Source organism: Musca autumnalis, unplaced genomic scaffold (assembly GCF_047663935.1).
Source record: "Musca autumnalis isolate F117 unplaced genomic scaffold, ASM4766393v1 scaffold_5, whole genome shotgun sequence".
Taxonomy (NCBI): Eukaryota; Metazoa; Arthropoda; class Insecta; order Diptera; family Muscidae; genus Musca; species Musca autumnalis.
Genome location: NW_027412088.1, coordinates 14,668,979 through 14,694,514, shown reverse-complemented (window position 1 = coordinate 14,694,514; position 25,536 = coordinate 14,668,979). Strand labels below are relative to the sequence as shown.

Genomic DNA, 25,536 nt, shown 5'->3' with positions numbered 1-25,536 from the left:
GGAAATCTGTTTCAGACAATTTGGAGTCGAATGATCAATGTCCGTCCGTACATCTGTCTGTCTAGCTGGTGCGCACGATAACACTCGAAAACGGCAACCGATCGGCTTAGTTTAACTTCGAAGATGGGCTATATCGATCCACACCGTTCGGTACCTCCCCCACAAAAATTCAAAAATTTTCGCTAAAATGGTGCGCAAGATAATTCTCTAAGGGAGTAGCCGAATTGTTAATAACTTTGCATATGGTTAAATTACCTTCAGGCACAGATCGGGTTCGGTTGGTACCTCCCCCACAAAATTCGGAAAAATATCTCGGTTGATTTTGAAATTTTTTTCAGCTGATTGTCCTTGTCGCATCTTTTACGACGGTAAAATTTGTTTTAGAGCAGGTCCATACTTCCTGAAAAAATGGCCTAAAAGCTCCAAGAAGCCTTGACGGCATCTCGCAGGGAGTTTCTGATTGGTCCATACTTTGCACATTGTATTATTTCATATAGTCATGTATCAGGTTGAAATATTGACTATATTGGTCAAGTCCTTCGGGTACCTCCCACACAACATTTGGGAAAAGTGCAGTTTTACAGCTCGCCTCGGATCGTTTTGAATTTAATTGTTTTTTATTTTTTTCGTGAACAAGTCCATACTTCCTATGATAATATCCAAAAATATCAAAAAGCCTTCAGGCACCAACTAAACTGGATAGTACGCAAGATAACCCTCGAAAGGGCAAACCGATTTGGTCCAATAGTTTTACATCGCATTATTTCTTACAGCCCCGAATGATGTCGGAAATTGACTAAATCGGACCACTCTTTTGGAACCTATACGGCCCTTGTTATGACAGTAATTTTTTATTATTATAATTTTTTTTGTCTATCCAAAATTCCTGAGAAATTGGACCAAAAACTCAAAAAAAACCTATAGACGTCAGAAGTATTGTGTTTGCTTCCTTTCTTTAGATTCGAGGCTGAGGTTATATCTCTGTCGGCACAGCTGACTGAAACTTTCTTACTTCTTATCCTTCTAAAACAACCTATTCGTGAAATTTCCAGGTTTATCTATGTTCTGGCTTTAGGCGCATGGGAAAAAGGAATACACTTTAATTAAAAACAAATTTGAAACTACTTATTTGGGTGGCCGCTTCGCGTTTCTGATTCTTGTGATTCTACTGAGCAAAAAAGTCCACAAGACCATGCGGGTGAAAATCGAGCTTCCACATTTTTACTTTCTGGGTGCCACCGTGGTGCAATGGTACGCACACCCGCCTAGCACGCTAAAGGTTGCCCCGGCCAGGCAACATCGAACATTTTTCAACAATGGCAAAATACCCCTCAGTTATGTTGGCGACATTTCCAGAGTATTTCCGCCATGTAAAACAAGTGGTGTCTTAAGAAATTTCAAAATTTGTTGTCCCGTTTTTTTTTATATTTTGGCCTATAACAGCCAAGTCATTGAAATGTTCGATCCAATACAAATTGTAGCCAAGACAATAGTTAAGAACTCTCTAATCACTCTCTCAAGAAGCATTGGAACGCTCCTCCGGGCAGTGTTGGACTTATGACAGTGCAATTTTTTCGTGAAAATATTGATAAATTTCGCAAATTTTCCTGAAGCGGAGTGTTTCCATGATTTGGCGATGTAGGGAGTTCTTAACTATTGTCTAGGCTACAATTTTTGGTCCTGGTATTGGATCGAAAATCTCAATGGTTTGACTGTTATAGGCCACAATATACAAGGAATAAAACGTGACTAGGCAATAGAAATAACTTTTGAAAGTAAGTCAAAATTTCAAAAAAGTTTACAAAATATGAAAAAAATATCCAAGAAAATGTTCAAATTTTCCAAAAAAGAAAAAAACTGAAAGTCAAAATGTGGAAGCTCGATTTTTACCGTAGACGTATGGTTCAGTGGACATTTTTGCTCAGTGCAATCCCAAGAATCATAAACTCAGACCGCACTTAAGATGTTTATATCTCCCACCCTAGTACTCATAGAGTGCATTATATTTGCAGTTAAAATTCATCTTCTACACATTTGTTTTATTGAAACATAAACTTTTGATATCTTACTCAAAAAACTCGTAATATTTTCCAATATTTTCCACATAGCTTTTCTTGGAAAATGATTTGTTTTTATTATTACTTTACAGTCACTCCCTCAAGTTGATGCATAAGTATCAGCATATCGTTGTCTGACCATTAAATGACATCAGACATTTGTTTTTGCTATAAAAAATTGCATTCATTTCAATTTATTATTGAAAAATTTGTGCATTTTCCCATTCTTATGTCATTCACAGTTATTTTATTGAAATATTCTAGCATGGGTTCATTTGGATGAACATCATTTAATCGTATTGAGATGAACAGCAAAATAATAAATAGTTGCAATAAAAAAAACATGAAACATGATCCAAAGAAGTGCGTGTGCTATTTTAACCGGCAGTTTATGGAGTACACCGAGAGTGAGTGTTTTAAGACGTATAAGAAGAGCCCTTCCTGCCGAGAAGGTACCACCACAATTTACGATGGGTGATGTTGCAGATGTCATCCGAAAATCATCCAAGAGCCATCAAAGAATATCATTGGTAATGATTAAGCAACGGGACGAACCAGGGGTTAAGTACTTATCCAGTGTCCTCAATTTATTGTTAGCCACCCATATTGTTCCAGATGCCTGAAAATTTGACGGGTTGGCCCCGCTACTGAAACCTCTTGTCGCCAGTAGCAAATACTCTAGAGTCACTACTCCTCCCCTTGATGAGAAGCAGTTTCCCACTTGCTCAACAGCAGCATGGATTCAGGAAAATGTACAGCTCCACAACAGCATTACACGTCATACCCACACAAATTAGGGTGGTTCTTGGCGGTGTACGTAATAAAGAAAGTGAAAACAACCTTCTGCAAAAACAAGTAAAAAAGGATCAGTCGACAGAGATATACCCTCAGCCTGTGAGAATTTAAACAATTTTTTCCTCAAAAAACGTATATATTTAAGGGGTTTTCAAAATGTTGGCCGTATGAACCGACAAAAATATGGATTTGGATAGAAGCTCAAAAGTTTTGCGGGGACTCTCAACCGGCAACCCGGTTCTGTTTATCTTCGAATTTAAACTATCTTTGGAAGGTATCTAAAGAAATGGACCGACATAGTCCATTTTGGAAGTGGGCCTTATTTTGGGTGTTATTCCCCTCGATAGATATTGGGACCACCTGTCGTTTCAGTTAGTCACCGTATAACTCAGAGGTTTTGAACCATTATATCAGGAAGCATGTACTTGCATAATATCGTTGTAAACAGGACCACTAGGTAAAATTTTTCAAGGGATCCTCGAACTGACTCTCAACCGGGTTGCTCAGTTTATGAGATATCGCGCGTACCATTTTAGGGATTATTTTCGAATTTTTGTGGGGAGGTATGGGAAGGAGTGGACCTATAAGCACCACCTTCGAAATTCGTCTAATATTCGAACAAATATTACGATATTCAAAGTGTGGACGAACGCAGTATTCGGTTCAAGCCCTCCAGCCACTACATGTGGTGCCTTTGGGGATTTTAACAACTTTCGGACTATTTTCTCAAGAAGTGAGGACTTCCTCCCGAAAAAACTTTTACTGCCGTAATTGAGGCAGCGACTGCAAGTTGCTTCAACAAAAATCAAAGTAATTCGAGAGCAGGTCCTAAACTGAAATTTTGTGTGGGAGGTACCGGAAGGAGTGGACCGATTTGGCCCATCTTTGAACTTAAACTATGTTTAAGTTTTTTTTGGACCCGAAAGTTTGTTTTGTCCGAGAGTTATCGGGCGCATCATCCAAGCAGACATTATTTCGCCGTATAACTTAGAGCTAGAGGATGAGGGTATAAAAATGGGAAAACCGAACCTACATAACTTACTAAATTTGAAAATAACGGTTAGTTTTTGAACAGACCTCGTATGTGATAGGTTGAATGTCTACATAACTGACTTAGGGCTGTTCTTCCATCTGAGTAATATGAAAATATCTGCCGCAAAATCCACTGTCACACTGTTCACCACCTGGACTGGAATGAATGGAAAGTACCAATAAAAGTTGACAACATTGCTGCTATCGGTAGTACCTAACGAAAACTTTATTTTGGTTGCTAGCTTCCCGACAAATTTCGTTAATTGCCAAAATTATAAGCAATTTAATTTTACCGATCCCACTACAGATCTTGTTGCAAATAGCTGTGCCTTGCGCGGACAACATAAACATGCCGTACCCATCTATCGCAGCAGAAGTACGCCAGATGCCAAGGCAAAAACGAGTGTTTTTTTCCCCAGTTAAGATCCGGACTACGCATTGATGCAATTGATGCTACAATACCCAACACATGGCCTGCCTGTGGATTGAGACCACAGGATACTGTCTTGTTTCATTCCAAATTGTGTAATATTTTTATACCCTCAGCATTTATTCGATTCGATCCAAAATTTGGCTTTCGTAATATTTTGTCCAAACTTAGTTTAAGTTCGAAGACGGGTTATATCGGTCCACGCCTTCCAGTACCTCCCCACAAAAGTCCGAAAATGTTCGGAAAAATTGTACGTGCGATAACTGTTGAAGGGAGTAAGCGATTTGGTCCATAATTTGCAAATCGTGAAATGTCTACCAGACTTAGGTGAGTTTCCAATATGGACTCAATTTGGGATAAGTTCAGTTTAGGACCTGCTCTCGAATCGCTTTCATTTTTGTTTTAGCAACTTGTATTTACTGCCCCCCATACGACGGTACAAGTTTCATTAGGGGCAAGTCCACACTTCCTGAGAAAATAGTCTAAAAGTTGCAAAAAAACCTATGACACCGTGTGAGGTGGTTGGAGCGCAAGATAACTCTAGAACGGATCTGCTGATTCGATCCAAAATTTGGCCTAAGTAATATTTTGTCCAAACATAGTTTAAGTTCGAAGATAAGCCATATCGGTCCACTCCTTCAGGTACCTCCCCCATAAAAGTTCAAAAATGTTCGGAAAAATTGTTTGTACGGTAACCCTTGAAGGGAGTGGCCGAATTGATCCATACTTTACCCATCCTAATATATCTACCAGATATAGATCAGGTTCAAATATGGATTATATTTGTCCACTCCATCCGGTACCTCCCACACAAAATTTCGGATAAGTTCACTTTAAGACCTGCAATCGAATCACTTTGATTTTTGTTGAAGCAACTTGTATTCGCTGCCTCAATTACGATGGCAAAATTTTTTTCAGGGGCAAGTCCATACTTCTTGAGCAAACAGCCCGAAGGGTCAATGTCGATCCATTCCTTTAAGTATCTCCTCGGCAATACTTTTGATATTTAATCCTAGTCAACATTTTTGTCGGTTCATACATCCAAAATGTTTAAAACCCCCTAAATACTTACGTTTTTTGGGAAAAAAATTGTTTCAATATAGACAGGCTGAGGGTATATCTCTGTCAGCAAAGCTGACTGATACTTTTTACTTGTTGTTTTATAAACATTTAGTTGTCTAACTGTATTTCTCAATCTGCCAACTGAAAGTATAACGAAATTGTTGTAATGCGCACAGCTTTCCATACCTTCTACTACCTCACATTTATGTCTTGCAAAATTTCTTGGCTGTAGTAACTTTTTTGTTTAGTCAGGCGGACAACGCCATTCTCTGGCCCATACTGCTGTGGACATGCGTTAATGTCTGTCATAGGTGAGTCATATTTATAAAAACGTCACACAATCGTCAGTTGCAATTAAATAAACAAGAAAAATATCAAAGAAGAAAATAAATAAACAAAAACACAAATCGAAAAACAATTTTCGATAAAATGATCGGACGTTAACAAAGTACGATTTGGTATCTGTGGCATGAATAGCACAAAGGAAAAGAATATCAATACTAAAATTAAAAAGCAGATCTAAACGATCCGTTCACAATCTAATATTTACTTTATACATATTACAAAATGATACATGAGTGTAGATTAGGGTCTAACCTGTTGCAGTGTATGTAACAAGCATTTAATTCATGAGATTCTGGATATCTCCAACATGTAGAACCTTAAATACTACATCTCAAACCCATTAAATATTACCAATATTTACTGTTACCAAGTGCCTCTTTATTCAACATTCAAATTCACAAAACGAGAAAAAAAAGTAGCGATGTAAAGAAGAAATTGTAGAAACAGGCAGACAGCAACAGCAGATAGAAACAGAACACACAGAAGTATTCTACTTTTTTGTTGACCCTGTTCCAAATTCGTGTAAAAATGCCAAACCAACGAGAAAAAGTGCCAATAATTGACCAAACGACTAACCGAAAAAACCAGTTGTGTTAGTCAATTTTTGTCTGTTTGTTGTTTGCTTCTGCTTAGGAAGAGAAAAAAAACCAAAAAAAAACGTAAAATTTACAAATGACTTGTAAAACGTGTGTGTAAGACGTCCGTCGACGTCTGTATGTAGAAAAGTGACGACTATAGTATGTGTGATTGTTTGCACAGGATTACAGATAGCTTGGCATCATTACATCTTCTGCAGCAAACTGTCTAAATGAATTGTTCTAGCCATTATTTCCAAGACATAATGCGGACTTCAATAGAACTTTTTTTATTAGCGCTGACAGTTCTGTGTTTTGACACACATAATTTCAAATGGAGGTCAAAATTTAATGAAATCAAATTATGTTCGGGAGATTTTGAGGGAATTTATTACAAAAAAAAGATAGAAAAATTTATTGAAAAGAAGAGGAAAAGTGTAAAGAAACGTGGAAAAGAATTTGGTAATAATAACACTGGTCAACAGGACTTTTGTTTCAACCGAAGTTGCAGTTGTTTCTAGATGAAATCGGCGAGTTATTTTCAAATCCGGTCCCGGTTTTTCTCCATCAGCTCTTGTTTTTGAGATAAAGCTCAAAATCGGGTTATACGTGTTTAACCCAGACTTTCGTTATTTTCGGATAAAAACAAGTATTTTTTTGTGGGTTTTTCGACATTAATATATTAAGGAGATGTTGTACGCTCGATACAAATCGTTTTTAAAATAGTTATAGTGAGTATATATCAAAAAATATAGAAAATATACGACGGACCTTGTAAAAATTGCATATTTTGAGTACTTTAAGCTGTAATTACGTCATCGGGGGAAGTCATAGGTGGCGATTGACTTATCAAAAAGTCTTTGATATTGTCAGGCTAGCGGTCGACGCTAGCAGAATTCCGACCACAAACTGCCCAAAATTCTAGGAGTCACATTCGACACCACATTCACGTCGTCCGCGCATGCCACAGTTATCTGCGGCAAACTGAAATGTAGAAACAAGAATCTCAAGTCCCTAGCCGCCAGCACTTGGGGTGCAGATAGAGAAACGTTATTGACCACATATAACGCGATAAGTCGGTCTGTGATATGAGATTCCAGAATGGAAAAATATGTAAACTTTGCCATGAGAACAGCAACCGGGTGCCTCCTTATGCCTTCTGTGGACCATCTACATGAGGAAGCAAAGATTCTTCCAGGACAGCAACGCAATGATATGCTTTCATTGCAGTACTTGCTTATGTGTTACCGTGAGAGCCATCCCAATCACCATCTGGTGGGTAGGACCGACACAAGGAGGATATCCATGTTCTAGAGGAAGAGGTCCAATGATACAGGAGAGAACCCTTAGAGCAAGAGGCATATCAAGCATCTTTAAATTGCATTCACACGGACGCAGTTGCAAAGGCCATAAGCAAATAAAGTGTGAATACAGTCCTCGGAGTACGTCCTCATCTATCGCAGCTGAGAAGCGGCAGCTGTCACGGCAAACCAGAGTAGTTTTGGGACAACTACACTCGGGATATTGCCGTCACCTAAATTCTTATAAGGCAAAATCCAAGTCAACAATTTGTGATAATAATGACGATCGTCAACATCATTATTATCACAAATTGCATTGCATTTGTTGTTACATAAACTAATGACCATCACAACGAATGACAGATAGCAAGGGGTTAAACAATAATAAAAAAACATGTGTTTGATGAACAAGAGTTGCCAATACATTATGTTTTCAAAGAATATATGTAAAAAGATAATCAATTGCTGATGACTATGAAAACCTATTTGACTTATTTGATATGTGTGCTAGTTTACCCAAAATAGAGGAAGAGGTCCATGTAGAGTTGGGCAATATCGTTCCTTTTACGGTTCGGTCTTTTCCGTTCCGCAAAAGGAACTAGGTCGTTCAGTTAGTTCCATAGTTCCTTTTAGTACCAACCTTTATATGTATAAGTTAATTAAAAACAGGATATTTTATCTTTTTAAAAAAGACTTAGTGTTGACGGAGCAACACGTCTTCACTTTATTAATAAAATATTGGCACTAAAATTTACAATTGTGATTTAAAGCTACTTAACTAATTTATTCTGCTGCAACGACAACACGTGCGCTGAGTAGGCATTATTTCATTCCCACATTTTGGTGCAACCTGATATTGCATACAATAATTATGAGAATGAATTTCGTTGATTGTTCCCATGGCTGGATGGTTGGTTATGTGATACGTTCAACATATTGTCTCTTAACTCCTCCCCCTTTAAATTCATACGACCTCGTATGAATCAATTGGTCATCTTTTTTTCAGAAAAACGGGATATTATTAAGACTTCTGATCCTCTTGTTTGAAGATGAACAGGGTACATTTTCTATTGTGATTTCCTCTGTTGTTGATTCTTGGTCTGGTTTTGTTGCACTTTCGTTGTTTTTTGGGAAGTTATGTTTCCGTTTAGTGATTACGGTTATTATGATAAGTATTATTATGAAAATAAATACAGCCACTCCGATGTCAATCTGTTCTCTTCTTTGGATAGTCTCTATCATTTTTGTGTTGTTAAATGATACAGATTTCATCATTTCAAGTGACAACGTTTCTATTTCTCTATCGGCCTCTTTGGGTTGCACCAGTGCTGGTAATGGTTTTAGACCCGTAATTTGTTTTGAGAAAAATGATCGTCCTTCTATTGTTACATTCGTTTCAGCATGATGGACAATAAATGTGCCGTTTAATAAAATGGGGGATTCGTTTACAAAAACTTCGCCAGAATATTGGTTTAGAAATATCAGGTCATCATTAAGTTGTTCAACTGAGGGGACATCGTCATTATTAGTAACAGCGCACGTGGATGGTTTACTTTGTAATAATTGTACAATACAATCTGTGTCTTTAAGTTTCTCTATATTTTCAATGTTACAGATATTTAAGCTTTCGTAGCTGTCACATTTGTTCTTAATACCTAGTAATTTATTTTTACAAATTATTATTTCATTATATTTTATTTTATAAACAGAGTTTTTAAACTTTACAGGTTTTAACAGATTATGGTTACAATTTTCATTGTCTGTGGTTGGAATGCTTACAATGTAAATTAAACTCTCTGAATCAGATGCTACCTTTACTTTGGCGAATTTTAGTAATTCATCTACGCTATTAAATGGAATTTCTGATTTTTTGAAAAGTTTTTGCAATGTCTCTACTTCGACTTTTGAAAATATAAATGAATTGATAATGCCGGCCTTCGCCCATTCTATGGCAAATTCCACGTTGAAGATTTCTTCTTTTATTATTTCTAATCTGTATTTCAACTCAGTTATTTTTTCCATTGAGGTTTCTTTATTGTTTTTTAATTCTTTCAAAATCTTGTTGGTAGCATTTGAGAGTAAATTCAACCTTTCTATTGATAATTGATTAATTATGGCCTGGTTGTTGTTGTTGGCCAGTACATTCTCAACTTTTTCTGTAATTATTTGAAAATCGTGGTGGTCTGGCGATCCAGCCAGCCATTTCCATGCACTTCCTAAGAAGTCAATGGATCTTTTTGACCTTATTTTTGGTTTTAAACGATAAATACATGATTTTATTTGGGAAAGGGAATGATGAAGGAAGGGAAGGAGAGGATGATTCTTTTCATTATTCTGCCAGACACTTGATTCCAAATCTTGTATTATGCTCTCATAATTTTTCAGGTCGAACATGTGCACTAGCTTGAAGGTGCCAGTTTGAACCTTTGCCAGTCCGACATCAATTGCAACCAGTTTCGAGTTCGAATAATCCAAAATCCGAAACTCTCCCATACATTGACTAAACGCCATTAAAAACCTGCAAAATGTTTGTTCTGATTAATTTCTTATGAATTTTTTGTGGACAACTCTTCCACCTTCCGTAACAATGGTGGATTTGCGGTCCTCTTTAACAATCTCTTCTTTGTATCTTTCAGATAGTTTTGTTCCTAAACGTTTGTTAATTTTGACGAAAATTGTTTGTCCCGGAAGGTATGATTTAAAGTCCTTCTTTTCTTTATTGTGGTATTTCAAGTCCTTTTTCTGTTTTTCCTTGATCTTTTCCATATTCGATTGCCTAGTCCTTTCATAACTTCCTGGTGAAAAATCCACCGTCCTTCCAAAGAATATGTCTACCGGTTTTCTACCTATGGTGGAATGAATTGAGTGATTATATTCATTAACCGACCTTTCTAGCAATTCCTCGAAATTCCTGCAAATCTCTTCTTGTTTTAAACATCTCATCAGTTCTGCCAATGTGGAGTGAAAACGTTCTACTTGTCCGTTAGCCTCACTCCGATATGGCGGTGTTGTAAAAACTTCTATTCCTAATTCATCTTTCATCATAAATAGGATAGTCGATGAGTTTAGTGATTTTTCATTGTCCATAATTATAGTTTTTGGGACTCCGTAGAAAAATATTAAATCTCGAAGAGATTTCCTAATGTCTTCTACAGATTTTCCATTTATTATTCTAGCCTGTGCGTACTTCGAAAACTTATCAATTGCAGTCAAGACTAGCTTTTTGTCAGTTGCAAAAATGTCTATGTGTACTACCTGACCTGAATATGATGGTACAGGTGTCTCACTCAATTTTGGATCATTCGGATGACGGTCATATTTACCTTTTTTGCAAATAGTGCAGAGTTTCACAATTCTTTTTATTTTTTTCATCATGCTAGGAAAATAGTATTTCTCCATTATTTGCGCTTTATTTTCTACAGCATTCCTATGAGCTCGCTTGTGCGTATCAATAATTATACCTTCCTCCATGGATTCTGATGTAATATCAATAACTACTTTTTGTGTAAACCGTGCTTTGATATTGACAAAATGATTTAGATATATTTCTTGAATTCTCCCCATTATTTCTTCTGGTGCTTTTATCCCATTAACGACGGAAGGGTTTAAATATCTTTTTAGTAATGAAAGCAATTTTTCATTAGTAAAATCTCTCTCTGTTATTGAATGCCTATGGTATCCTGGAAATACTATTTGAAATTGGTATGAAGTTTCCTCGCCTGCAATCAAAAACAACTGATTCTTGAAAACATTAATGGGTACTTCGACACTCGGTATAAGGTCCTCTGCTGAGCTTTCTGCGCTATGTACCGATCCCGTTAAGGTGTAGACGTTTGAAATAGGTGGCCTAGATAAGGCATCAGCCACTAAGTTCGTATTCCCAGGTTTGTATTTAATTTCATAGTTATACTCTTCAAGGATAGCCCTCCATCTCTTCATCTTGGTGTTAGCGTTCTTATTACTAAGGGCATATGTGAGTGGTTGGTGATCAGTATGAATTACAACTTTGGCTGTACCATACAAATAATTCCTAAGATTGTATAGAGACCAAACTATAGCTAACATCTCTCTTTCGTTTGTGGCGTAATTTTCTTCCTCGTGGGAAAGGGATCTAGAAATAAATGTCACAGGTCGCCCTTCTTGGCTAAGGACTGCACCAATAGCTTTATTTGACGCATCTGTCGTCAAATGAAATTCCTTTTCGAAGTTAGGGTAGGCTAGTACGACTTCCGGCGATATTATCGCATTTTTCAAAGAGTCTATTGCCTTTTTTTCTACATCACTTAGGAAAACTTTTATCCTCCTTGATTGTGTTCTTGTAACTTTTCCGTTATCTCCCCTTAACATGTTTGTAAGAGGTTTAGCTATTTCAGCGAATCCTTTTATGAACCTTCGATAAAAATTAAATAACCCAAGGAGTGAACGCAATTCCCTTAAGTTAGTTGGATATGGAAAATTTACAATGGCCTCAACTTTCTTCGGGTTCATTTTTACACCTTTTGCTGACACTACAAATCCAAGAAACTCTACCTCTTCTTTAAAGAAATCGCATTTATCCAGTTGAACCTTCATATTTGCGTCTTCCAAGGTGGAAAATATTTCCTCAAGATGTTTAAGATGACTTTCTATATCTTTACTAAAGATTATTATATCATCAATATAAACATAGCATGTCTTGCCTATGAACTCTCTAAGGATGTCGTCCAAAGTCCTTTGGAATATAGAAGGACCATTTTTTAACCCAAAAGGAAGTCTAGTAAATTCAAATTTACCATTACTTATGGAAAAGGCTGTTTTTTGCATATCTTCCTCTCTAAGGGGTATCTGGTGGAAACCACTTTTTAGATCTACAACAGAGAATATGTTATTTCCTCCCAAATTTGCTAATACCTCACTTATCTCTGGTATGGGGTATCTATCAGGGACGGTAACAGTATTTAATTTCCTGAAATCTACTACTACCCTATATTTTTTCTGTCCTGATGCGTCCTCTTTTTTGGGTACTACCCAAATTGGTGAGTTATAGGGTGAGCGGGATGGTCTTATTATTCCGTCATTCAAAAGCTTTTTTATTTCATTATCTACCACTTCTCGTAAGGCCAAAGGATATGGATAATTTCTTGTGTACGTAGGAGATTCGTTTGAAGTTATTATTTCGGCCACCACCTTCGTTGTATAGGTTAGGCGTTCGTCTGGCTCTGAAAATAACTTCTTATGCTTTTTTACGATATCTGCTATTCTAGATGTTATATTTTCTGACAAATGAGATAAGCGAAGTTCTATATTTTTTACATCCTGAAAGAAATGCTGGCTTGTAGGTATTTTTCCAACACCGTCTAATGTGAAATAGTTTTCTTTAGTATGAATAACTGCTGAGAGTTCCCTCATTGTGTCGTTTCCTAATATTCCATCGAATGTCTGTAATCCAGGCAAAAGGAAAAACTGTAACGGCTGTGTTTTTCCTTCAAAAATATCTAAATATACGTGGTGGGATACATTAATTTCTTCTTTTACAGCTTTGGCAGCAAATGAATCTTTATTAGGTTGGGGATTACTAACTAAACTAGGTTTTATATAGTTTTTGTTGCTTCCAGTATCAACTAACATCCGTAATGAATGTCCGTTCCTCGTTCTTACGGTAAAGAATGGCAACGAGGAACTTTTTATGCAAAAAAATTCAAGTCAGCGTTGGTATCTTCGTCAGGAATGATATTATCAGAAGCGTAAATTTCACTGCCTCCTTGATCCAACAGATCATTTACATTTTCCTCTGTCATAATATCAGAGTAGCTGGCCAAGTCAGTATTATTATATCCGGCCTCTACCTGTTGTCCGTAGTCGGGTAAATTTATGCTTTCCCCGGCTTCAACCATTTGATCATTTTGACTTCCTGTATTTAAATGGAAGTTCCGTTGCACCTTTGGGGACGGCCCTTGGTACGATCCAGCTGCTCTCTTGACTGTAGGGTTAAACTGTTGCCTGTTTGCGTAATTGACCTGCCTCGTCTGAATAGACCTATCAATATCCATTGGTTCAGGTCTGGGTGAACTTGATTGGCCTGGAAATACCTGTGTGCTCCATGTAGGATTGGGTCGATGATACATCTGTTGTTGTGGAAAATTATTCACATAGGGATTCACAAATGTTCTATACAGTTGTGGTTGCACCATACCATTACCATAATTTGGTCTAGATGGATATCTTGGTGGTAATGGTGGTTTTGCTGTTCCACCAATATGTGCTAGCTGTGGATAGAAATTTCCCGCAGAATTTTTTCGTAAATAATCTGGTTTTTGCGTATGCCCATATGCCTGACTCATACGATAATTCATATTGTCTAATTTAAGGCATATATGTAATGCTTGCGGCAATGATGAGGGTTCCCTAACGCTTAAGAGTCTCGGAAGATCCCCTCTTAGACCTCTAATAAAGGTATCAAGAGCTTTATCCCGATAAGCGTTAGTCATGGCCATTAGACTATTTTCGTCCAATTCTAAGCAGGCAATTTTATCAAGAATTAGTGATAAATGTTGGTACACTGCTTGATAATAGTCAGTTATTGATTTTTGTCCCTGTATCATCGTGGAGAGTTGATACTCCAAAGTCCCTATGTCTCTCTTATCTGAGTAATGCATCATGAGGCATTTTTTAATTTTAGGCCAATCTAAAGGTGTTCTATATGAATCTAAGGCTGTATCCGCTTCCCCTACTATTTTAGTTCTAATAGTGTGTAATATGGCATAATATTTACTTGTGCCTTTGAGTTCCTTAAAAAGGTCTAATACTCTTTCTACAGATTTTCGCCAGGATCCAAATTCTCCAGGCTTTCCTGAAAAATCCCTTATTGTTTTTACAATGTCTGGAATTTTTTCTAATTCCTCAACTTTTACGGTTCCTATGGGTTGATCGGAATCTTCATCTAAACAGTCACTGTTTGAATCTATTTTCAATATTTCAGATATTATCGTTCTAATTTCGTCCCTTTGCGCCGACGAAAATCTTGAAGTTTCACTGTTATTATTCATGTTGGCAATATTTAAGATTGAACTAAGTCTATTTGACAATTCATCTATGGGATTTCCAGGCATTTTTTATGAATCAGGGAATTAGTTTGGTACTTAGAAAAATTAATTCTTGCAGTCAGGAAAAAATCATGTATTTGAAGGATTTTATTTTATGATCAAACCAAATGTACGGAACAATTTTTTCTTAATTATTTATTTAATTGAGTGCCAAGTTGAATTAACTAACTTACCAAAAGTAAAGCAGCATATTTCGGAATTTTAATCTCACTTCCTTTTTGCCTTTTTTAAAATTAATTTTTAGTTTTTCAATTTAAATTTCCTTTAATTCAATTATATTCTTAAAATTTTAATTTTTCAATTTAAATTTTCCTTAATTCAATTGTATTCTCTTATGAAATAATTCTTTTTCCTTATTTTTTTCAACAATTTAAAATTCTTTGTATTTTTTAAAGGTTAACTTCTTTTTTTCTTTTTTAATATTATTTTCTCATTTTTCAATACAATATTTCTTTATTTTAAATAATTTCTTTAATTTTCACAACTTATTTTTCTTATTTTAAAGTCACTTATTTATTTTTTATAATTTCTTTAATTTACTTTCACAAATTCCTTCTTATTTTAGAGTCACAATATTTATTTCTTTCTATTTCTTAGAGTCACTTATTTTTCATAAACTCCTTCTTTAGGATCATACAACATTTATTTTTTATAATTTCTTTTAATTAATTTTCACAAATTCTTGCTTATTTTAGAGTCAATATTTTTTCTTATGTTTCTTTATTTATTTAATATTTTTTCTTTGTTTAGTTCACTTTTATGTAGATAATTTTACTTATTTTCCTAAAGTCACTTATAATACAATGCGGCCGCTGTCCTTTTGAGGACTCCTTTTTGAATTGAATCTACTCGGGGGCATCATTTCCGCACTCTCTTGTTGTTTTCTTTCTTAATTTTTTCACGGTTTTTATTTTAATTTTTTTACTATCGACGTGGACCCGTCCTGGGAAAATGCTAACTCCGCGGTTTAGACTTATTTTTCCTCAGGATAACACCGTTCGGGTCCCTGCTCGGGCGCCAGTTAATTAAAAACAGGATATTTTATCTTTTTAAAAAAGACTTAGTGTTGACGGAGCAACACGTCTTCACTTTATTAATAAAATATTGGCACTAAAATTTACAATTGTGATTTAAAGCTACTTAACTAATTTATTCTGCTGCAACGACAACACGTGCGCTGAGTAGGCATTATTTCATTCCCACATTTTGGTGCAACCTGATATTGCATACAATAATTATGAGAATGAATTTCGTTGATTGTTCCCATGGCTGGATGGTTGGTTATGTGATACGTTCAACATATTGTCTCTTAACTTATACCCACACTCATACTCTTTCACTCAGTTCATATCGTTCGTGCTTCTTCTTCATCAAAACAAAAGAAAAATAATTTTTTCGGATTTCTTCCTGGTAGTTTACAAATATTTTAAACAAATTTACAATCGTTTTGTTAATTAAAAATACTTCAATTGCATTTTTTAACTCGGCAAAGATCAGTTTAGAAGAAATGAAAAACGAAATGACACTATGAGATTTCTTATTCACTAATAGAAGACAGGGAGAGGAGAGAGAGACAACTCATGTTAAATGAACTGATGGAACTAACTGAAAGAGAAGAGCAAAAAGAATGGGAGAAAAACGAACGAGGGAGCAAAAGGAACTAGCTGAACCGCATAGTCGGACCTAGTACCGGTCGTTCCTTTTGTGGAGTAGTTCCTTTGAACTAGTTCGTTCCGGAACGACACAACTCTAGGTCCATGGCAGAACTACCAGGTAGTGGTATCACACCAGCTGATCGAATATGAAAAGTCAAATTCCTTTATAAAAAATATTTTTGTTGTAATTTCCCCAACAACATAAAGAAAGTTTTGACATAACATATTCAAAATTTTACGATGCCACTACCTGGGTAATTGTGCCATGAAGAGGTCCAACGATACCGGAGAGAACCCCTAGATCAACAGGCATATCAAGCAGCTTTAAATAGCATTCACACGGACGCAGTTGCAAAGGCCATAAGCAAATGTAGTGTGAATAAAGTCCTCGGAGTACATCCTCATATATAGCAGCTGAGAAGCGGCAGCTGTCACGCCAAACCAGAGTAGTTTTGGCTCAACTACACTAGGGATATTACCGTAGCCTAAATTCTTAAAAGGCAAAGATCAATCGCAGCGTGCAAAACATCTGCCCGGCATGCACACTGAACCTTCTCAACTGTCCTGCCAAACCTACTCATCTGTGGTTAAATCCCATCGAAGCAGCCACTTTTTTGGAACTGGAAATAGACCAAGGCCAGATTGAGCAGAAGAACGAACACACATACAATAATAAACACTGTTACAACAACAATAACAACCACTAGAGGAGAATACCACGACAGCGGGGGTTTTCGTACAGGATTGAACCGAAACCACAGTATTTCGGCCAGCGGCTGCCAACCCAGCATCAAACCTATGCTTTTACGTAGTTTACTTTGCTGCTACAACAAAAACAACCACTAGAGGGGAACATTCGTGTCCATTATCAAAAGAAGTGTGGAGGATAAATTTACAGAATTGCAACAACGACCACAAAGGAGTGGTCCGAAAGTTAGAAAAATGACTAACCGCTATTAAAATTTCAAGACGATCCTAGAAGTTACTTTAAACTGGATTAATGCGCATACGTTTTGAACTTTGCTGTAATTTAATATGACTTAAGAAGTTGTTGTTGTAGCAACACTTTATCCAGATTCAAAAATTCTGCAATTTGGACTGGTTGCGTCCACAAAGTATCAGGAATTTTGGAAGTCATATCTTACGATAGCTATCATTCCATCCAATTTTATTTTAGACTACCTTCCCTGAACATTTCATAACAATCCACGAACAGCCCTTAAACAGCTCATAAGCAAATACTTTTGTAGGGGAGTAAGGGAAGGTGTTGTCCGATATAGTTCATCACCATCATAATTTAAATTTTAGAGAATTATTACGATGTGTAATAGTTAGGCCAATGTCAGTCATTCCTTTCTTTAGATATTGTACGAATCGGCCAATTAAGTTGGCCACAGTAGGATCATATATACCATTTGGAATCGTACTATTTTCAGATTCGTAGGTAAAAAGTTAACTAAAATAAGGCCCGACAGCACTCCATATGTTTACACTTGGCTCTTCCGGATTTTTTTCTGGAAATAACTTAGTTTAATTATTTAAAACAAACATAACTTTCGTACATACCTATAATTATATTATTGTGCCATATCCCAGGCGGGATATACCTACATATTAAATTACATTTGTGGCCTGAGTAATCTTAAATTGCAAGAAATGGCAAAAATAACCCTATGAATTATAATTATATTTGTATCCATCTACAGTAAGGGGAAATGTCAACTGACTGGCTGTGTATCTTTCCGTTTCTTATGCCCTTGTCACTCTCCGCAGTAGTAGTAGTAAGCGAAACAATCATTTGAGGTGATTGGATCAAACGAGAACAGCGGAAACAATGCCGAGTATAAAAAGAAAACACAATTGACTTATTTTCAAGGTTATAAAATTATGGGATAAAATAGCATGGAAGTGGAAAAAACAAACAAGATTAAGGTTACTTACGAGCCAACCACCCACCCAGACATCCAGCATATGGATGGATGAGTAGCAAGCGGCAGAGGCAAAGTAACTTTTACTTAATATAAATTGCTCACCTGATAATAAGAATCCGCCATGATTGGATTGATACAAGATGACGACAATGATGATGTTGTTCTCGATGATGATTTTGCAGGCGGTTAGAGAAATCCAAAGAATATTCTACTATCGTTTTATTTTATAAGATGTTTTTGTTAATTTCTTTTGTTTTTAATATTGTTTTCTTCTTTTAGAATCAATGAACACGCACATGAATGTTTACTTTTTCTTTAATAATTTTTATAAAATTATTTAGGCACAATATATTATTGTTTTTCACTTTATTTCACCTCTAAAAACATATTGAAAATAAAATTGTATTAATTTAAAATATTTTGATAAAAAATAAATTTTTAATTATTTGTATAACCCCAAAGTGCATTGTTTTTCTATTATTGTTTATATTGCAACACAACTCTCTTCTCGATATCTCATCGAATGAAAGAATGCGACCCCACAAAGCAAAACATTTTCATCGGTAGTAACTAGGCGACGACAAACGACCAAGGCGGCGAATGGTCAACAACACATTGTCACTTATTTAATGTGAATGCTCGAATGAATGCCCGAATGGATAAATATGGATGAACTGTAGTAGTAGAGTAGGGTTGTGGATGATTGGACGTGTGTGATGATGGGATCAGAATTGAAAGAAAAAAAGAATTCTCATAATCATTATAGGCAGCCATGCAGCCAACAACACCGACAACGAAGACGACACTCTGACATCAGCTGGTTGCAATTGCAGTAACAAAAACAACGTAATTGACAACAAATAATATGACAACAGCACAGCAACCACCCCCAAGTCGCCAAATGCAATTCCACATGCATATAAGGAATTATGTGCATGTGTTGGAATTTTTTTATTTAGAATATAAAGAACATAAGGAAAATCATTGCAAATTATTCATATATGTATATCATTATTGCCCACTTTCTTAAAATCCATCATTTTGACGATCATCATTATTATCACAAATTTCATTGCATTTGTTGTTACATAAACAAACGACCATCACAACGAATGACAGATAGCAAGGGGGTTAAACAATAGGTGTGTTCGTTTACTCAACAATTTGTACAAATTTGTACAAGTTCAGTAACTTCTTGTAATCGGCTAAGGTCTTTTGCATTATACTGTAGAGTAAACGAACAACATCCAGTAACAATTTGTACAAATTTTGAGTAAACGAACACACATAATAATAAAAAACATGTGTTTGATGAACAAGAGTTGCCAATACTTTATGTTTTCAAAGGATATAAAAAGATAATCAATTGCTGATGACTATGAAAACCTATTTGACGATATGTGTGCTAGTTTATAGTACGTCTATATAAAACCGGATTTAACAATTGCATATACGTCAAACAAATCCTCATTAAGAAGGTTAACCCTGCAAAAGGCTATAATATAAACATGGCCTTATACCCCGTTTATATATAACCGGATTTAACAAACCGACTGGGTTTGAAATGTCAATTCCATTGCTTATAGGTATTTCAAACAAATCCTTATAAAGAAGGTTAACCCTGCAAAAAGCTCTAATATAAACAGCATATTTCCCAAATATATGGATGCAGAAATCTTTGAACCGGTGACTATCTTCGTTGATAGTCAGCCGGCTCTTAAAGCCATCAAATCCTCCAATATCAAGTCTGAGGCCGTTCTTGAGTGTAGAACTGCTTTGGCGAACCTCACAAACGCTGTCCGACTCTGCTGGGTACCGGGACACTGTGACATTGTGGGAAACGAGAAGGCAGATGAACTGACAAGACAAGGATCTCAATCAACGAGTCACGCTATCACTGATTCAATCAAACCACCCATATGTCACCTTTTTCGGAGAGTGGAGACGTTCTTTGAAGAACGAGCCAAGGAACTATGGCATAATGAACCAAGGTGCAACGTGTCAAGGGCCATTTTGCCGACTCTATCAACAAACAGAACAACTTCACTCTTAAATCTGAACAAGTCAGAAATCAGGGTATTGACGGGAGTCATTACCGGTCATTGCAACATCCGAGCTTTTATCGGCAAATGGCAGGATGATGGCGTGGACTATTGCAGGCTCTGTGAAGATGAGGAGTTAACGGAGACTATTGAGCGTATTTTATGTCGTTGCCCGATGTTAACTCGAAAGCGATATATATTAACAGGAGTATGCTTTCCTCCAAGCTTAACCTTCTACTCAAACATGGAACCAACAATCATAAGCATCATCAAAAATTTGAATTGGCTGGGACGGCGCGACCCATAATCGTAACTACTTCTCCGACAGTTTTCTACCATCACCAAATAAACCACCCTCTTTTCCTCATTACATCTTCATCTTATATAGTCCATCTATTATTACTTTCCCAACCCCACCCTCTTTTCTTTACTTTTTCTCCCTTTTCTCTTCTTCTGTCTTTTCAGGTAATTCTGAACCTCTTCTTTCTGATTTATGGATGATCACAATGGACCGAAAGGTCTCCGAGTGGCGTAGTCAATATATATTGACTACACATCCCCAAACCTAACCTAACCTAGTACGTTTACATATAACTACATTTTAGTAAACCCACTGGGGTTCAAATTCCATTGCGTATACGTGAAGTAAGACCTAATAAACATGGTCTTAAACCGGCAAAAAAAACTATAATGTAAAGAGACTATTAAACTGGTGATGGGAAGTTTATGATTCATATAATCGAATATTGGCAACTCTATTTACAATACAAAATTGTTCCAACAGATTTTTCTCAGTGTAATACGTAAACAAACAAATCCAGCTGGCTTGGTTGGAAATTCTGATAAGAAAACTAATCCAATCAAATAAGAGCAACAACAAATCTCAAAAAGCAACATTGATAAACAATTGTTAACAATTTACTATAAACTAAATAAATCAGCTGTTAGAAGCCAATTAAGAAAGAAAAAAACAACTCAATTACATTGGCCTTTTCCCTTTGCTGTTGTATTTCATTGAGACTGTGTTCATGTGTGAAATTGCGAAAATACGATGCTCTGCGCTAAATACGCATTTAACAACAGAACCAAAATAACTACAGCCTTTTTTGCCCTTTTCATACCCCCATCATTTATTTACCGCACCGGCAACATTTAGCTTATGTGTTGGTTTGATGTTGATGGGGGCATCAAAACAGATTTGTAGATTTGTTTACGTGTTGCTTTAATTTTTATCACGAAATATTGTGTTCATATTCTCCATTTGTTCGTTCATTTATTAGAATCAATGAAAACCGCATCAGGTCTCTCTGTCATAAATTATTCATTCAACGGAAATTTTGCAATTCTCTGCGGCAGCAGCAGAACGTACAATGTTGGTGAAGAAAATCAGAATTTTAAATTGAAAATAATTACACTGGATTTGGTTTTGGGTGGTGGCGCGGCTGGTTGCTTTGTCTTCTCATGTCTGTACGGTTAGTTGTTGCTGCATGTTAACGGCAATCATCATCATCCACAGCATTCCAATACACAATTTTACAAACCAACAGAACTACAACAAACTTTTTTCGCCTGCTTTGCACAATTTTGTGTAATTATAATTTACAAAAATGCCAACGAACGAAGAGATAAAAACAAGGCAAGAATGTAATATTTTTGCTTGTGTTCTTTGTGGCGGTTGTTGAAATGTCATTGGCAAAAAGTTATTTACATAAAATAAACAGGGTGGCAACACTATTGCATTGAGATGCTTGATTTTGATTCTGTTACGTTTTTACCGACGAAATGGATAATGAACTTTAAGTGGACACAAAAGAATAGCAATAAAAACACCAGCACTTATTTTCAATTTTGTTTTTGTATTATCCAATTCAAATGCTTAATGATAGGTAACATTTTACACTAACTCTCTTCACTTCACTTTTCCAATAACGTCGTTTACAGCAAAGTAAAATGATAAGATTGTTGGTTTTTGGTGTGTAGTGCGGGGAAAACTTCCATTTGTCTTTTATTAGTCTGTTTTGCTTTTTTGTTGTCTCGATTCTTTTCGCCTTCTATCTTTTACTTCCATCACATATCAATTGTTGCTTTTTTATTTTTGCATACACTCACACACTTACGCGCGCTCTTAACACACTCACACATCGTAAACAAAAAGAAGGAAAAAGAAAATACCAATCCCCCAATCCAACAACCTTTGAAAGATTTCCAACTCTCGAAGAAGAACGAAAAATGCCGTGGCCACGTAGCCAAATTTCGAACCGCACTTAATTATTTCGTTGACTAATTTAATATTTTAGTAATGTTTTTCACTAATTATAAGTTTTTCTTCATATTAATTAAAAGGGTTTTTAACAAAAAAAAAGTTTCACGCGAAAATGAATGACCGACCAAAACTCGCTCGTCTGCTTAGGGATAGGGATACGCAAGTCGACTTTCGATAAATCGATCAATCGAATTTTTTTCGTAGTCGACTTTTGTTTATTCAGAAAATCGAAAATTCAATTTTTTTGGAAACTTCAGATTTTAACCCACAATTTAATTTTTATACAACAAATTTTTAAAATGTCACTCTCTGTTGACATCAGTAACAATATGTCTGTTCGATAAACCAAAAGTTTGTACAAATTTGTACAAGCTTTTACAAAATGCTATTCGATAACAAACTTGTTCAGTAAAGGGGGTACACAAGATCAGTTTTGACAGTCGATTTTTCGGAAATATCGGTAAATGTCAAACTTGTCCAGCAAACACAAAATATTTTGTGGCAATCAACCGATTATTTGAGCAAAACTGACAGTCAAAACTGATCGTGTGTACCCCACTTAAAACAGAAATGAGAAGTAGTTGCAAGAACTTGCAAATACTTTTTACTTGCAAAGTTATCGAACAGGCCTAAAGCGGAGTACACACGATCAGTTTTGACTGTCGATTTTTCGGAAATATAGATAAATGTCAAACCGTCCAGCAACCGCAAATATTTTGTGGTTGCCTGGTGACTGACAGAAATGAACGGCCACACTGGCAAGCTACCGATTATTTGAGCAAAAATGACAGTCCAAACTGATCGTGTGTACCCCATATGTATCAAAAAAGCTCTAAAGTCAATAAACATCGATTTTAGTCGACTTTGATCAGAATCGAAAAATCGACTTTGTTGTTTAATGCAAAAATTGAGGTATAGAAAAGTCGATTACCATTACGTATCCCTACTACTCGCTTGTGTTCAGAGTTGTATGTCGATCGACAGCTTTCCATTAATGATAATTTATGGGCCGATTCCGTACAGCGAGGCGAGTCATGTCGCGTCGTCTATCGTCTCTGCGACAAAATTTAAAAAATGCACTACGTACAGCGATAGAAAATAATCGTCGATAACAAGTTATTTTTATTTTTTTTTATTTTATTTTTATTCGATTATAAAAATGAACGGCGACAGCTAATTTGTTGTCGCCGGAAAATGAACATTACGGCGACAAAATTTGACATCGTCGTGCGACTTTTGCCATATGTAATGGAAAAATAGCAACTGGCAACGCGACACGACTCGCCTCGCTGTACGGAATCGGCCCATTAGACTAGCTGATTTGGCGGTCCTTGAACACTAAAAATATCCAACGTTTGAGTAAAGTTGGACGTTATTTCAGATAAAAGAATAAAAGGACAACATAATTTGAATTTTTCTTTATTCTGTTATCAGAAATGACGTCCAACTTTATTCAAAAGTTGGATGTGTTTAGGGATATAGAATATACAAAAAGCCTAAAGCATATTTTTCTCAACTTGCAAGCAAGCACTGATTCTTTCACTGTCAACAATGACAGTGACCCGCGTTTCCTATGCTCATAAGTATAGGGAAGATGACAGTTCCCTGTTTGAAGGTTGGGGAGGGTGTTGGGTTATCCCCAACTGTCTCTCTCCAACAAATTAAGTAATGTAAATTGGAGCAGAGTAATACTTAAAGCAAGTTTCCAGTTCTTAAAGGGGATAGCTGAATACAAACACGTTTTTATTGAACTAACTTACAGACTAGACAAACTTAAAAGTTATTAATTATCTCATGCTGTTGGTTTCTTAGGCAGAGAACCAAAAGCAGATATAACAGTTCCTTTAGTACCAGTTACAGTTGTAGTTAGAGGCGGTACTGTGGGTTTATTAACAGTAGCAGGTTGATCCCATTTGGATTTTCTAAAAATAAAACAAAAATATTAATTAAACATTTAAAATATCAAAATACTGGTCACATCTACCTCTTTTTGGCCTCCTCTTCCACTTTACGTGCCAATGCCGAAACTTGTTCAATTTTTCCCGAATCTTTCTTTTCTTTTTGTCTTTTTAGCATTTCATTCTTCTGGACCAATGCCAACTCTTCGTAATAACTTTCAGTACCCCATTGCAGTGGATCATAGATCTCGGGTGGATAATTGGTTCCAAATTCATTAATGTCACAAAATTGAATGAGCTTCTCATAAATGCTAGGATTGCGAAACTCTTTACGTTGTTGTATAATACGATTCATGTCCATGTTGTTGCTTTCCATTTTCTCATATAGTTGGTTGATTTTTTCTGTCAGCTCTGGCAAAGGTTTGCCTTTGGGTTCTGGTGGCAGTGAAAACCCGTAGTGTGCAAAACGAGCATATTTATCTTTCACCTTTCCTGTTTTCTCGGAGGAATCATCATCTATTTCAATTGGTGTACCACCATTACGTTGTGGTGTTGGACCATCTTCAATTTTAATAACATTGTCATCTTCCGATTCGTCACTCGAAAGGGTTTCAGGGCTGTCATCTTCATCGTTGTCGTTTCGTTCATCATCAGAGATAATGGTGTCATCCTGATAGCTCACCAATCGTTTAACATCTTTGGATTTCTTCTTTTTCTTTTTGGGTGGCGATGCTGCTTTCCTTTTTTCAGGAGTTTGTTGTGGTGTAGGTTTTTGTGGTGGTATGATAACCTGGAATGAAAATTTGGATAGGTTCTCATAAACAACACAACGTTTATCATCATGTATTGTAGACTTACAATTGAGGTCTGTGAATTTTGTGAATCTGGAGACTGTTCTTGGTCATCCTCATTTTCGGAATCAGTGTATTGTGCTGTTAAACTTGCCAAAGCCGAGTTGCTCATTGTTATTTACTTAAATTTAATACTTTATTAAATATTTCCAACAATCAAAACAAAGCCACACTACTTTATCGCAGTCGCGAATTTATTGCGTCGACGTCGTTCCAC

The 25,536-nt window shown here is 36.2% G+C and overlaps 2 protein-coding genes across 38 annotated transcripts in view; both read right to left on the bottom strand.

The window, feature by feature from the left end:
• The window catches only part of Pkn (serine/threonine-protein kinase N), a 297,850-nt gene extending 275,074 nt beyond the window's left edge, over nucleotides 1-22,776 (bottom strand). For 8 of the 37 annotated variants that reach the window (XM_073990853.1, XM_073990879.1, XM_073990875.1 and 5 more), the window contains exons 1-2: nucleotides 22,500-22,749; nucleotides 18,368-18,642 (exon numbers count right to left, since the gene is read on the bottom strand). In XM_073990853.1, the coding sequence (XP_073846954.1) occupies nucleotides 18,368-18,388 (21 nt within the window). In that variant the 5' untranslated portion in view covers nucleotides 18,389-18,642; nucleotides 22,500-22,749. Of the gene's footprint in view, nucleotides 1-18,367; nucleotides 18,643-18,766; nucleotides 18,999-22,211 lie in introns of those variants that run through there. The other 29 variants (XM_073990857.1, XM_073990880.1, XM_073990889.1 and 26 more) reach the window with 12 other exon arrangements.
• Nucleotides 22,777-24,279: 1,503 nt separating this feature from the next.
• LOC141404965 (SAP30-binding protein) lies at nucleotides 24,280-25,536 on the bottom strand. Its single transcript, XM_073988827.1, has 3 exons — nucleotides 25,327-25,536; nucleotides 24,555-25,258; nucleotides 24,280-24,492 (listed from the first exon to the last, which is right to left on the bottom strand). The coding sequence occupies exons 1-3, from the start codon at nucleotides 25,429-25,431 to the stop codon at nucleotides 24,363-24,365; spliced, it is 939 nt and encodes a 312-aa protein (XP_073844928.1). The 5' UTR covers nucleotides 25,432-25,536; the 3' UTR covers nucleotides 24,280-24,362.